This window comes from Oryzias latipes, chromosome 9, assembly GCF_053564925.1.
Source record: "Oryzias latipes strain Hd-rR chromosome 9, Olatipes_Hd-rR_3.1".
NCBI classification, from domain to species: domain Eukaryota; kingdom Metazoa; phylum Chordata; class Actinopteri; order Beloniformes; family Adrianichthyidae; genus Oryzias; species Oryzias latipes.
Window position 1 is genome coordinate 17,357,969 of NC_136245.1, and position 15,443 is coordinate 17,373,411.

The 15,443-nt window shown below is 40.8% G+C and overlaps 1 protein-coding gene across 8 annotated transcripts; it reads left to right on the plus strand.

Annotated features, from left to right (window-relative positions):
* The first annotated feature begins 1,630 nt into the window (after positions 1-1,630).
* dbnlb (drebrin-like b) lies at positions 1,631-14,281 on the plus strand. Of its 8 annotated transcripts, XM_004072680.5 has the most exons (15): positions 1,632-2,112; positions 3,557-3,612; positions 6,682-6,794; positions 6,878-6,952; positions 7,587-7,736; positions 8,031-8,108; positions 8,264-8,415; positions 8,491-8,545; positions 9,772-9,840; positions 10,002-10,146; positions 10,439-10,561; positions 10,817-10,867; positions 11,601-11,659; positions 12,207-12,291; positions 13,165-14,281. In XM_004072680.5, exons 1-15 carry the CDS (start codon positions 2,030-2,032, stop codon positions 13,299-13,301), a joined length of 1,431 nt encoding a protein of 476 aa, XP_004072728.1. In that variant the 5' UTR covers positions 1,632-2,029; the 3' UTR covers positions 13,302-14,281. The 8 variants fall into 8 exon arrangements, with proteins under 8 accessions (XP_011477659.1, XP_004072728.1, XP_020561715.1 ...); XM_011479357.4 differs by lacking the exon at positions 10,439-10,561 and having other exon boundaries at positions 1,631-2,112; XM_020706056.3 differs by lacking the exon at positions 10,817-10,867.
* The last annotated feature ends 1,162 nt before the right edge of the window (positions 14,282-15,443 follow it).

Genomic DNA, 15,443 nt, shown 5'->3' on the forward strand with positions numbered 1-15,443 from the left:
TTATCAACCATTAATTGAAACTATAGAGTTTTGTAATTCATGTTGTCATCACAGGAGCTGTAACCATAACAAGCTGATGTTAAACGTTTACACTTATATTTGCATCATTTTCATTTTCCCTCCTAGCCAAACTGTTTTTTTTTTTTAATGAATTGATATCAAGGAGACAGAATTCCTGTTTATATTTTATTTTTTGTGTTACAAGTCATTGAATTTGGATGAAGGAAGGTAAAGGAAACAAAAAGCCAACATTCTGAAAATCAAATATTACAAAACAAATGTGTATTTGGTTTAAAGGTAAAGGTCTATATATATATATCTGACATTTAAATGTGTAACACTTGACACTGTTAGAGATTTTAGTGTGACTAATGATTGCATCGGTTTCTCATTACAAATATGTTCTGGATGTATTTACAACAACAACTAAAGAGGTCATTTAAATATGATTCTTTTAATAAACACATTCATGCAGCCATTCTGTCTTTCATTTGTGGATGAATCCTCAAATAGCTTCTTCTGAAACCACTTTGGTCTCAGCAGGCCCTTATTAAAGCCTGAACAGGAAATAAACGTAAAGAAAATCAAAGCAAGGAGAACTGAACACAAACTCCATAATTGATCATGAAACAAGGAAAAATAGAGGTTAAATGTTATTTTCCAGTTGAACCATCTCAAAAGAATTTGAGAAGTTTGGAATTATTCAAACCATTTTATAAATTATTTTTTATTAGTATGAAACAAAGTTTAATTCTAGTTGTATTTCATTACGTTTCTTTCTCCAACCCCTTAAACAGGCTTTGAATTTGAGCTTTTATTAATAGAAAAATGTAAACATCTAACTGAATTTTAAAAAAGAAAGTTAATTCATCCAGATTTTACTATTAGAGATGTTATAATTTAGTAACAGAAACATTGTCATTCAGTTTTTGCAGCTGGGGGGGGGCATTATTTTAGTTTAGATGATCATCTTTGGCTATTTATTTATTTATTTTACAAAATTCAATATTGAAAAGTTTCTTTTAATGGTTAAATTGAGAAATTTAAAGGCTCGACAAACTTTATCTGCTTTCGTTTAGTTCAGAATGGATCCCTGTTGTAGTTTCTGGGCGCCATCTAATTAACAGAAACTGCAAATTGGCAACAAATGGAGGCCGGATGAGCTCACACTCATGACAGGGTGTGTGTACATGCCTGTGGTGTAATTGCAACAAATGCATGTGTGGAAGCTAATAAGTACTTTTGCCAACTAATAACTCAACACATTTTTAGGTGTAATTTAAGTTTGCAACAAACATTTACAACTTGAAACTTCTTAACATAAAATTGTCCCGCAATTTTATGAAGCCTAACTTAATTTCTGCAATAATTAGTTTTATATGTATTTATGAAAAACAAATATTAAGAAATAAATTAGAATTTCTCTAAAATGTGTAGATATACAATGTTAGATTTTTCGCTTTTAATTTAATCTGGTAAAAAATAGTTCTCATTTTCCCAAAATTTAGAAGCACAGTTTGTGTTATCACTATTTAAAAGAAAAAAAATAATATATATTTTCCTTCTATAGTAATGTAACATTTTTATAATTTTATAAGGGTACGAAAAGTATTTAGTTAAAAGAAGACGAGTTTTTTCATTTTTTTTTTCAAATGAATCGATACATTTACCTGAGCGGTCCACATTGGGGTTCATTCGATAAGTGGCACGGTGTGTTCAGGTTGAGCGGTGCAAAGATGAACTGTAGCTTCACTTCAAAATAATATTGTTTTACTCTGCTTTAGTAAAGTATTTGTGTGTTTTAATGATGCAAGGGAAACAAAATGTCATTTTTAAAATGAATAGAAATCACAAAGCGAGTGTTGAGCAGGGCTGAGAGGAGACGATGGTGTTTAAACGCGAAATCCCTGAAACGTATCTGAAGTCGCGTCACAGACAGAGCTGAAAGTCAGTGTATAATCATCGCCGCTCCTCCTGTAGGAAGGACGCTCCCCAGATAGCTAGCTGGCTCGTTAAACTAAGGCGAACCATGTCAGTAAATCTCAGCAAAAACGGACCCGCATTGACAGCTGCATACAAAGAAGTGGTGGACGAAAAATCCAACACGAACTGGTAAGAAGCTACATTTTTAAAGCGACTGAAAGCTGTATGCTAGCTGCAGTGCTAGCTCTGATTCAAGTAAGTTAACGTTAACCTAAGATTAAAAATACCTCATCAGTCTGGAATATTCTCTTTAAAAACTGTGACATACTTTGTATATTTTTTTTGTTGACAAGAATTATTAGGTGAAATGTTTTTTATTTAGCATAATTATCTCAGATGATTAGTCAGTGTGTCAATTTCCCCCCCTAAATATTTCGTTGTATTAATGCGAAATATGAAGGAACGCAGTCAATAATGATTGTGGTTAATAATTTGTTTAAAACAAAAATGACGTGCATATATTATGAGTTATTTTTGGATGGTTTGAATTGCCCCAGGGCAAGTTGTTAGCTGAAACCCCCCACTTCCTGGTAAGAAATCAGAAGTTAGACAGGACCAACATCTACATAACTTCCTCCTTAAATGACCAGGCATTAGACGGAGTATGATTGTTCCTGCAAGTACAGACCTGTTGCAGACAGCTGCAGTGTTTAATGGTGACCTTAATTAAAGGCAATTACAGCAAAAGTCTGATCCCTCAGGGGAACTGACGAGCCGACTCCGGAAATATGTCAAGAAGGTTTCCTTTTTATTTGTTTGAAACCGACTTGAAGCATTTGATAACCTGCTTTTAGAAATAAACACGTGTTTGTGTCTGAAATATTAAAGGGAAAAAAAATCCTAGAATAGATCAGAGAACATTTATTTACTAATTTTCTAATTTTAGACGTTCAAGTTCCTGGTTGAGACTAAACTTTAGTCACAAAAATGAAATGATGAAGGGAGTGGACTGTTTTGACCTTTTTAAATGGATGATGAATATTGATGCAAATCATTTGGGAACACTTCCGTTCAACAAGCAAAACTCATTCAAATGAATGAGTCCAAAATTTCTGACAGTTATCATTTGGGTTATTGATCCCAGTCATCATCCTTATCATAAATCCATCCAAATTTATGACTCAAAACATACTTTTGTTGAGTTATAATTGGAGTTTTGTATTACTAAAATAAAAAATCTTATCTTATCATTCATCTTTGGGTTAAAGTTACAGAATCACCAAAATAGTTTAAAAGCTATGTCATGCTAAATAATTTGGTTGGAGTTGGAGCACCTGCCAGCTGGTGTTGGTATTTGATACTGCAAACCAATGGCAGCTTCGGCTCCACCCACAATTCAACTACAGCCTTTTTGCCACTATTGTGAGCTTTTTTTTTAGTCAAGACTTGCAGCTGTTTAACTTTTAAATCTTTTATTTTGCATTGAAAAGCAAATATATGCATTTCATTGTAGCTGTTTACACTTCTTTAGTTGCAGAAAGTAGCTTGTCTTAACAGAGCATTACTGTCACACTTGCTTAAAACTGGTTTCCAAAACACGTCTAATCAGATGAGACGAATGTGTTCCCTGCAGGGCCTTGTTCACCTACGAGGGAAACAGCAATGACATCCGTTTGGCAGAAAAAGGAGGCAAGTCATTTTCACGTTTTTATTTTTATTTTTATATATATGTTACCAAATGTGTCTGATGGTCTAAAGTTTAATCCAAGCTATTTTTTTCATCAAAAATAAAAGAATTTAGTTGTAAACTGCAAAAAGTAAAAAATAAAGGTAAGGTTGCTAAAACGTTGTGTAAATGTCTGAATTACACAATAAAAGCCTTTCAGTGGAGCTAAAAAAAGATGAACAATTTAGGCTTTGATCAAGACTTCAAATATTTCAAGTATTCCAACTTAACTTGATTTAATTTTTTTTTTTTTTTTTTTTTTTTTTTTAACTTGTCCTGTCCAACAGCTAGGCAAACAGATGAGAGCTGAGGGCCTCTTGTGTTGGACATATTTTATTCTAACAAGAGGGGTTATTCATCTTCAGACAAACCAAAGGTATGTCTGAATAAACCCCTTTTGTAATTGAGGCCAAACTTTATTAATTTCAATCATGTTTGAAAATCTTTGGTGTTGGACCGGACGGAAAAGGAAAGAGGGGAAGAAGAGAGAGGGACGTTAGAGAGAGGGGGGGTAGGAGGGTGATAATAGGAGGGGAAGGGGGGTAAGACCATGAAGCAGCATAGAGCAGACAGGTTTACTGGTTGTTTATCGTTACGGTACGGTTCAAATGTAGTACAAAAAGGGCGGGGCCTGTTCACACACACTCAAATATTATCAACACACCTGCTAGCCGCAAAAATGTCCACATGTCAACATGCACACAAAACAGATAGTGTTCACGAACGCATACCTATGCCTTTAAACCAACTAGTGTGAAATCTTTCATTCATTCAATCATGCAAACTATTAGGGCAAAGGTGAGCTAACACCTGTGCTCAGGTGAGTGTTTATGTTCTTCTAAAATGGATGGTGGAATGTGAAAAGAAGGACGAGGAGCGCCCAGCCACCCCCACACCCATACCCCCGCCGCAGCAGCAGCGGCAGCCGGAATTCCCCCAACGCCACACGGGAACAGGCAGGGAACAACCGCCCCCCGGGCGACCAAGACCGCCACCCAGGCCAGGGCCAGCAGGACCGCAGCGAGGCCCCCAGAGCCAGAGAGCAGGGAGGCGCAGAGGGAAAGAGAGCGCCGCCCCAGCCCAGCCAGGAAAGCAGCCCCCCGCCGCGCCGGAAGAGCCCAACGCAGGGCCCCACCGGAGAGGGACGCCCACAGCCCCAGGCGAGCACCCCACCACCACCCAGGAGTTCCGGGCATCCCCCCGCCCCGACCCCAGGTACGAGCCAGGACCCCCAAGGGAGACCCGCTCCGCACTCCAGGCAGCCACCCACCCGGCCCACGGTTGGTCCAGGTAGGAGCAAGGCAGGGGCCCGCCGCCCCCGCCCAGGAGGGGGGAACCCCGGGGAAAAAAGGGCGGCCCACAAGGGATGTTATAAATATGGCCCGACCAGGCTCGGCCATGTTGGAAGTTTGGCGGGGCCCAGCGCCCAGGGGCAAGGACCAGGACCCACCCCCCAGGGACACGAACACCCCCGGCTCAGGTGTAATATGAACCCCCCCACCGTGCGGAGAGAGCACCGCCGGGCCCAGGGAGCCGGCACCCAAGGGACACGGCCGCCATCGCCAAGAGGCCCGCACCCCCCACCAGGGAAGGGGTAGGGGACAGATGGACCCAGGTCCCACCTTCCTTGTAAAATGTGTGTGCGTGTATGGGTGTTTGAGAGGGTGTTTGTGTGCATGTGTGTGTGTTTATGTTTGAATGTATATATTGAAGGGGGAGGGGTGTGTGTACTAAGGGGGGTGCAGTTAAAATTGGCGAGTAGGGCACTAAGGGGACATCTCCTGATTGATTTAATTTAATGACTATTGTAGAACTGAAATGAATCTTTTGTTAAAAATGCAGCTAAAATGGAAATTGTTTATCCTACTTACTCAGAAATAGCAGAGAAAGTCCAGATGCAAGTTTCACCACCAAACGCTCAGAAATTGAGGGGAACTGACAAGAAGCGGCCTGGCTGACCCAAAGTTATAACACCTGTAGGACAGGCGATTCGCTGGACAACAGCTCTGATTGTGGTCGTTGCAAATTCGTCTCCGTTTTTACCATGAAGAGAGAACTTTGAGCTGCAGGTCTGACTGGGTGGGGGCACAGCAAAAAAGACAATGCTAAAACGTCTGAATCAGACAGGACACCCCCCGTGGGATCCGGCGGAGGGTGGAGGGTGCTCTGGGAGTATGGGGTCCAGGGAGCTTTACTGAGGGCTGTCCAGGCTCTATTTGACCCAAACAGGAGCTTGGTTCGGGTAGGCGGCAGTACGTCAGACCTGTTCCCGGTGCACGTTGGATTCTGGCCGGGCTGCTCTTTATCAGCGGTTCTGTTCATAGTCTTTATGGACAGAATTTCTTGGCACAGGCAGGGGCCGGAGGGGTTCTGGTTTGGGGACCAAAGGATTCCTTCTCTGCTCCGTGCAGATGATGTTGTCCTGTTGGCTTCATCGAGCCAAAATTTGAAACCTTTGGTTCATCGCACAGATTCTTTGTGCTCAGTCAAAACAGTGAAGGAATGGCTCCAGTGTGAGACATTAACTGTCAAACATGGAAAAGGAAGTGTGATAGTATGGGACTGATTGCTATATCTAGGAGGGTCTGGGACTCGTACAGTGAAAACATGAAGTGGCTCGCACAGGCTTGATCTCTTTTGAACCTCTTTGGAAAGAACCAGACTGAAGAGTAAAGACAGAAAAGAATATTGAAGAAGGAATGCAGCAGCTGTCTTCAACTGTTATAGCTGTAAAAGTGGCTACTTCAATAAAAAAACGTAATGATTGCATACAAGTTGATTTTATTTCTATAACTCCAGTTATTTATTCCCTACTTTTTTTTTTCTCAAGGTGCAACAAGACGTTAAATTTAAAACCTTTCACAATAAAAGCCTAAAAACATCAGCGCGCTCTAAAGGTTTTGAAGGGTATACAGTACAGGCAGTGGAATGATCACCACAAAAGAACTGCTGACCTCTGCTTTCCAGGCTGACTGTTTGCAAACCACAGGAACCGCTTAGTTTTTCTTTTCTTTTCCACTTTTTTCGTCAAGATGGAGGACTGGAGGAGTTGGTTGAGGAACTCAACAGTGGAAAAGTGATGTATGCCTTCTGCAGAGTTCAGGACCCGAATTCTGGTCTGCCCAAATACGTCCTCATCAACTGGGTGAGTGTACAGTTTTACATGGATTTATTTGGTTTGTGGCTTTTTTCCAGTACCTGTCAAATGTCTGTGTTCTCTTGTTACAGACTGGAGAAGGAGTAAATGATGCCAGGAAGGGAATGTGTGCCAATCATGTCCTTTCTATGGCCAATTTTCTTAAGGTATCAATGAAATCTGCAGTTTCATTTCTGTTGTAGTTTATTTTCCTTTTAAAATGATGATTGTGTGTAATTTTAATGCATTTTTTGTACCAATCTGGAAGATTCTATAGCTAGAAATTATTTTATTTCCTTAAAATAGTAACAGGACTACAATAAATGAATCATCCCTAAATATTTTATCTATTAAAGTTGACACATATCGCCAAATTTCTTTGTTTTTTGCAGCTCACAAATCAGAGCAAAACTGGCAGAATTTTTGTTGCAGAATATTAAAATTTTCTTTTCTGAAAAAACCTTTTAGTGTTTTTTTTTAAACCATTATAATTATTTTTATGTATGGTAATAGTATATTGTCAACAAGAGATCTAAAATAGAATCAGCTTTCTGTAAACTCTAGTTCTGGTCGGCATTCTCATCATTATCTGTTCTTAGCTGAGCCTCTCAAATAACTCGTGGTTTCTTTGACACTTCATGAGCTGCTCTTGCATTGTCTGAACTGAAACTGCATGCATTCATGCACCTTTTCATATCATCCTTTTACAGTTTGCTCCACACGCTGAACATAATCAACGGAGCTTCCTTTTCCTTGTGTTTTAGACATAAACATCTTTTTTTTTTATTCTTCCATTTTTAGGGGGCTCATGTCACAATTAATGCAAGAGCAGAGGAGGATGTTGAGCCTGAAGCCATCATGCAAAAAGTCGCTAAAGCTTCAGGAGCCAACTACAACTTCCACAAGGAAACTACCAGCCGCTTTCAGGACAGCGGCCCTCAGGGGCCCGTGGTATGCTCTCCATTTGGTCTGTCTGTCATAAAGATCGACACTTCCCAAGTTTCCTAAAGCAGAGAAACGTTTTGCTTATATTAAACACCAGTGGCCTCCCATGTCCTACCAAAATAGCTTTTTGGAGAATTAGACTTTTTAACCATTAATGCATTAGTTGACATGGTAGTATTTTTTTGTGCTAAAAGCAAAAAACATATATGTTTATTTATATCTGGTGGTAAATTAACATTTTCCAACCTCTGACTGTACTTCTACACGTTAACTCATAAGAAGTCGCATCTTTTTCATCAGGGCTCCGTTTACCAGAAAACCAATGCCATGTCAGAAATCAGGAAAACGAATAAAGATAACTTCTGGGCACAGGCTGAGGTAAGCTTTCACACACGTCTGGCTAAAAAAACACGCCATTAAACAAATTTATGGGGATTTTGTTACAGATTTCTTAAGCTATTTCTTTTGGAACTATTCCGTATTTTGCAACTTTATTGGATTGTTAAACATATCTGGATTTTGGCAACTTGCAGAAAGAGGAGGAAAAACGGCGGCAGGAGGAGCGACGCAAGGCAGAGCAGGAGCGCCAGCAGCTGGATAAGGAGAGAAAAGACAGAGAGGCCAAAGAAGCTGCACTGAGGGAGAAACGAGACAAGGAGAAGGCCTCTCAAATCGAACAGCAGAAGTAGGCTGCACCCCACCCTAAAAAATCCAAATGTTTGCTTGTCAATCAAAGGGCTCTGAATTTTCTGTCGATCAGGAAGTACCAAGAGCAGCTGGAAGCTGAACGTAAGGAGCAGGACAAACAGCAGTGGGTGAGTCTGTCTCTGGGGCAAAGTTCAAATTCGTACCTGTGAAGCACAAACTAATACTACGTTCACACTAGGCCTGCACAATATACCGCAAATTTATCGTTATCGCGAAATCAAGCTGTGCAATATGCATACCGCAAAAGACGGCAAAAATCGCAATAAATGGTTACCTTAAATGTGCTAAAACAAACTCATGGCAGCTTGAAATATTGAACAAATGAAATAAATCCCTTTATGCATTTAACCAATCAGAAGGACCCGTTTACGTTTTTGATCAATCAGATGAGCCCTTTTATGTTTGAAGTTTGCCTCCTACGTCGACAAGGGTCATTTGGAATATAATTTTTAAACTGTTGCAGTGAAATGGAAATTATGTTTTTGTTTTTTTTGCTATTTGTTTATATACCACAATTTATATCGTTATCGCAATATTAATTACCAATATCGCATATCGCGAGTTGTCCTCATATCGTGCAGCCCTAGTTCACACTAAACGCCATCCGCACCTAAAATCTGCATCTGCCGCCTCTCTTCTGAGACCCGTTAGATTCACTATTGGACGCTTGTCCGAAAATGTCCTCATAAACATGATGCTTTGATGACTTGCTGTCCCGCGTTAGTCCAAGGAGAGAAAAGATCAGAATAAAATGAGCTTTTTTATGGTTGTCACGAAACAAATAAGAACAACATCATACAGTTTTGGAGGATCCCAAACGGCAACAATCAAGTTCTCCTCCATGTTGGTTTGGGATTCCACCCGCTTATCACATCAATGCGCCAAATTCAACGCCAAAAGTTCAGATATTTGAACGCGTTTCTGGCCACACCACGACACCCAAAAACGCGCCGCTGCCAGAGCGCCTGGTGCTCTGAACGCCTGGTGCTCAGAAAGCCTTATGCTCTGAACGCCTGATGCTCTGAACGCCTGGTGCTCTGAACGCCTGGTGCTCTGAACGCCTGGTGCTCTGAACGCCTGGTGCTCTGAACGCCTGGTGCTCTGAACGCCTGGTGCTCTGAACGCCTGGTGCTCTGAACGCCTGGTGCTCTCAACGCCTGGTGCTCTGAACGCCTGGTGGTGTGGAAAAACCAGCTGGTGTGAACGTAGCGTAATAGAAACGTGTGTTTTGTGATGCTGCAGTTCTCTACAATGAAAACAAGTCGAATGCCAACATAAAATTAAAGAAGGTAGTAAATTCCAGCAGTGCAATCATCAGTATCAACCTCATCAGGAGGAGCAGCAGAAGGAGGACATCCAGAGGAAAGCAGTCAGGAGGGGTGAATCTGTAGAGAAGGTCAATGTAAGTCCCCCCCCCCAGAAAACACTCAATCTGAAGCTCATTTCTCTCTTCAAACTTCACGCACCGTCCTTCTTCTCTTTGAATATTTCTCATAAAATCACATTGGATGTTGTTTTTTTTCCAACCTTTGACCTTCTGCGTTTTCTTGTCTTCCTTTCTAGGAAGCTGCATCCCTCATTTCTCAGCGCTCTGTGAACCCCAGAGAGATGTTCAAGCAGAGAGAGCGGGGAATGACTCCCAGCGACTCGGACGTGCCCCCTGCTGCTGCTGCTGCTGCTGCTGCTGCTGCTGCTAGCCCCCAGCCAGGTATTTCTCCTTTTTTCAAAACGCTTTCATCACATGCTCCATTCTGCCCTGCTTCACCTTCAGAGCCTGTAGCCTCTCTGCCGTTTGGTAGGTAACAGAAGGTAACAGGTCGCGCTGTTCTTTTCTCTTTTCCTTTCTTTGAGTTGGAGCTACACATCAACATGTCTGGTTTGTCTCATACTTGACTTTGTCTGCATAACACGGTTTCCTCCTTGTGCTCAGTCTGCCGGTTCTTTGACTTCCTTCTTCATATGTCTGCATGTCTTCTGGGTCAATGTACGTCTGTGGTCAGGGCGACTTCAAAGCCCCTTTCTGTCTGAGCAAGCATTTAAATCTGAGCGAAGCAGCTCGCCGCGGCGTCAAGCTTCTCCTTCTGCTGCGCCAGCACGCTCCGCCTCTCCTGTCCGTGCCACAGGTGTGAGCTGAAACCACACACAAACACACACACAAACACACACATGAAATGATTGTGCGGCGTTCTGGACACCAAACTCTGAATAAACAAAAGATCCGTGTTTCATTCGTTGTCGCCATCATCCCTGTTTGTCACTCTACTCATATTCCCTAAAAAAACTGGAATGAGTGTGTTTTGTACTCATTCAGAGGTGAATGTTGTGTATCTTCATGCATGGTGTTCATGCATGTCTGTGCTTGTGTTTTGGGTGATAAGAGCCTGTTGTGGAGGATGAGCAGGAGGCAGCCCCCCAGGAGCAGTGGAAAGGTGGGGGCTCATTTCACTTCTCACTCATGAGCTTTTTTTAGTTTCTGCACTCTTTCATCTGCTGTCTACGATGGAGTATTAGGGCCACCATAAAATAAGAACCAAAAGACAAAGGCACGAGAATAAAGTCGTACATTCAAACCAAAAAAATCACCAATTTACAAGATTGGAATTGTACATTTATACTTCAAAAAGTCGTAATTTTAAGAAAAATAAAATTAACTTTTAAAATGTTTCAAATGTTTCAGCTAGACTTCACACTCCTAAAGAATCTTGCTGATTCTGCTTTACTCTTTTGTAAATTTTCAAATTTTGTTTAATAAAAATGCTTCTTAATTTTAGAAAAGTCAGGAGTTTTTTCTTGTAACATTATTACTTAATATTCATAAGTTTGATTTTATTCAAGTAAAATTTTGACTTTTCTCATAACTTTATGGCTTTATTCTCATCCCTCTCTCTCTCTCTCTCTATATATATATATATATATATATCTATATCTATCTATATATATATATATAGATATAGATATAGATATAGATATATATCTATGTAGATATATCCATCTATATATCTTCGGCTCTAGAGTAGCTGTCTCTGAAAATGCCAATTGGATTTATTTACAGAGCTTTCCACTTTTTATTTTTGTGTATCTTTGCTGCCATCTGCTGGTAGTGCTGGTAGTTCTTGGGAGGGAATTCTCATTTTTTGTTTTCATTCTTTTTAATTAACTTAGAGGAGGCGCCCAACACCAACTCGTACGTTCAAGAGTTGCCTGATGAAGAACCCGCTCAGGTGGGTGTGTTTTCCATGTGGAACACTGTTTTTTTATTATAGGGAAGACTCTTTGCAGGTGATTAAAGTGGTTTTTAAATGAGCTCTTTCTGCAGTTTTGATTTTAGACATTTGCCTCTTTTAAAATAATTTGTTTATGTTTTGGAGGGGAGAGTGTAAAGTGCCACTGAATCATTCCAAAAGCCAAACACTGTTTTTTCCAGACCATATAAAACTCTCAACAGTCTAAATTTGTTACACTTTTGGCACATTTTTACTAGCTTTGCATAAAGTCACTTTGTTTTGGTTCTTTTTCCAGTTTAAAATGAGTTCTAAAGGGGTCGTTTTTTTGAGAAAAATTTGCTGTTAAGAGCCAGTGGCAAAGAAAATATGCAGTAAATGTTGACGCAACTTTAGCTTAAATTCCACCTTTTTAGTTTTCAAATTTTTCCTGCATCAGACAAAAGACCCAAGGATCTAAAAATGCATGAAAGGACTAAAGGGGAAACATTTAAGAGGAGGAACAACACTGGATATTTGTAAAATGCTCAACCTAATTTTTTCCCAGGTGGAGGACAGCAGCTCCTGTAACGTAACGGCAGATTCATCAGACAGAGGCATCTGCGCTAGAGCTCTGTACGACTATCAGGCTGGTGAGTTTGGACCTGGGTGGAATTCTCAAAAAAATTAAAACTCACTTTTTATAAAAAACAACCAACGCTCCCCGTTCATCTCAGATAGACCTCTCTGGCTAAATGAAAACCCGATCAGGTGGTTAAAGCTCTCTGTGGGCTTCGTTCTAACTCTGGATCAGACAGCTGAAAGTAAAGCGGCTGACAGGAAACATGGAGTGACAGCGCTGGGTATGATATGTAAAACCCTTAGCGGAAATTGCGCTGTGGACGCTGTGGTTATGTGGCATTTGCTGTAACTGTTGAGCCGTGACTGCACTCCCCTTACTTTCTTGCTTTGCTTCAGACGGGCTGCGTTTAGCGCTGCTGGAGAGGAACTAAAAGGGGATGTTGGTGAGCAGCAGTGATGGGTTAATACATAAAACGTGCATCCTGAATAATAAGCACAGACGCTAGTTGGAAATGCTTGCTCCGCCCACCAGGAGGGGTGAATAAGGTCAGGAGCAAGGTGGACATGGAGGCATGTTTACCTCCGTGTTGCATCAGAAAGACCTGAGTGAGCTGCTTTGGTGGTCATCTTTTCCTCTTTCAGCAGGTAGATTTAGCTCAGGACTGCAAACACTCAGAATTTGGTTTTGCTCCTTATTCCCACGCAGATTATTTCTGCTCATGCTTAATATTAGTCACCAAATTAAGAATTTCTGTTTTATTGTTGATTAAAATGTGATTCAATTCCTTTCTAAGTGAATGCACCATTTAACGCAGCATTTTAGTGGTTTTTTAGCCGCTTCAGTAGAACTAGAAGTTATCAGAATTGAACGGCTGCTTCAGTTTCAGTTATTTTTAGAAGCTTGTAGTGGCTGCACTGATGCAAAGTCGCTTCCTCTCTTGCAGCGGATGACACAGAGATTTCTTTCGACCCGGATGAAATCATCACCGCCATCGAGATGATCGACGAAGGGTGGTGGCGAGGCTTTGGCCCCGACGGCCATTTTGGAATGTTCCCGGCCAATTACGTGGAGCTGATTTAGCTAAACCCCAGAGGAGCTGAGCAGCAGAAGAGCGCACGCTGCAGTCAGTCCATACACACGTAGGAGGCTCAAAGGGAGTAGCCTTCAGCTCGTGGCGCAACAAACACGGGGTGGTAAATGTGGACCAGAAGCTTTCAAAAATCTTTTAACATTTCAAGTCTACTATTGATGTTTTCACAAGCTGACGGCTCTGCAGAGGGAACCGAGGCCATCCCATAATTCTGCAGCCCCTCATTCCAGCACGACATCAGCTTTAAAGCCTTCAGTTGTAAAGCATCTTCTAGCTCCCATTCCTTAAGTGGCTTCAGTTTATGTTCAGGTGTGACTTGGTGATTCTGTGTAGCAGCTGTTTCTGTCCGTTTTTTCAGGAAATGAAATTGAAAGGGTGTCACCAGAAGCAGCTAATCCTTTGCCTTGATTTTTACCATTTCTTTCCGGCAGACTGAAATATTCTTGTTTTGTTTTTTTGCGTGATTGACCTTCAATCTTGTGGGACTTTGAAACGTGCACTGATCCGACTGTGGCTGAAGTGATGATCTAAATGGAGAAACGACCCTCGCCGCGCTGTGGGTTGGGCCTACAGCAGGGCAGTGCATCAGTTCCATTTTTAAATGCGAATAAATGGCCGTTCTCAGTGCAACTTCTTCCTCATTCGAACCACATCCTTTCAACAAACTTAACTTTTTAGGGAATGACTGAAATGAGGAACACACACGTCTGCATTTATTTCAATTCAAATTGCAGATCTGTATCAAGCCCTGTGTGCTTTATTGTGCCATCAATGATGCGAGGCAGCGGCTGCAGCTCAACCAGAACCGCGGGAAAGTAGACTTTATGCAACTATTTTGTGTGACTCCCACCCTCCTTTAAGTCTCAAAAAAGTTTTTTTTTTTTGCATAGAAAGGGGCATTTGTGTGGTTGTTTTGCAGAGTCTGTTGTCATGCACACATTCTTCAGTCAAAATAAAGAATCCAACTGTGTGGGTCTTTGTATTTCATTTTTTCTGATACAGTACAGATGAGCAGAATAATAATCTGTCAGCAGAAAGAGCCTGGAGGGATTTTTCACAGGTTTAACAGGAACTCAGACGTACACACCGGCTCAGTATTTGCCCTGCACGGTTTCCTGGAATGAGGCAACAGCTGGGGAATTTACCTCTTAAGGCATAGGTTTCATTTTCTCACGAAAATCTCTTATACCTCTTGCCTTTGCATCTTTCGGTTGAATCCTCCAAGCTAATGAGAAGATGTTCTACACGGATGAAGGTTACTGTACCTGTTTTTTGTTTTTTTTCTTCAGAAAAAATCTTAAGCAGCTTTTAAATTGAACTTTTAAGCCTCTTGTGTGATGTGAAAACTTTGCATCTTTGCGAATCGTTCCCAAGAGAATGAGTCACTTCAGAGAGGAAATCTTTGGTGTGCTGCAGTCACAATATTCTTGTTCTCATTTAGATGGTGCTGCTCTGGTCTCAGCTCTAAATGTTTGTACAAGTGAAAGTCTGAAATGATTCGCTGGGGATTTTTTTTAATGTGTTTTTTGCTCATCTTCACTTTTGTTGCTGTTGCACAAGAAAGAAATTCTCACATTTGTGCAAACAGATTTTTTTTTTTTTTTTTAAAACTAACTTTAAACATAAAAAAAGAGGAATATTTCCCCCTCTTTTTTCATTACATTCCTTTTTTCTAAGTTTTGGTCAATTTGGCTTAAAAACTGAAACTTGATTTAAAAACGTTTTAAAAGAATTTGCCTAAAATAACCAGTTAGGATAGCTTTTACAAGTGTGGTTATTCTGACAGTTAGATGCTAATGATTTTCAAATGTCATTCTCTATCCGCAGCAGATGTTTTGAAGAGGACATCCCCCTTTAAAAGACATCAAAGATAACCTGAGGGAAACGTGGATGGAGTCTGGTGCAGACTATTAGGTCACGCACAAGATCAGCCTATTGTTAAACAACTGAAGGAAAGTGAAGGGAAAATACCTCAAAAGTTCCTCTATCTCACTGAAAACATCAAAACAATTAAAAAAAAAGAACCACGAACTGACATAACTGGTTTAGGAAAATGATTGGTATCATAAAATTTGACCTTTTTATTACTTTCGGGAACCTTAATCTGAAGAAAGTTCTATTTGACGTGTTGA

Excerpts from the sequence above, each read along its gene's own strand:
- dbnlb (XM_004072680.5), top strand. The coding sequence starts at position 2,030 with ATGTCAGTAAATCTCAGCAAAAACGGACCCGCATTGACAGCTGCATAC. Across the intron at positions 10,147-10,438 it reads TGCTGCTAGCCCCCAGCCAG|GGCGACTTCAAAGCCCCTTT; the intron begins GTATTTCTCCTT and ends GTCTGTGGTCAG. Across the intron at positions 11,660-12,206 it reads CTGATGAAGAACCCGCTCAG|GTGGAGGACAGCAGCTCCTG; the intron begins GTGGGTGTGTTT and ends ATTTTTTCCCAG.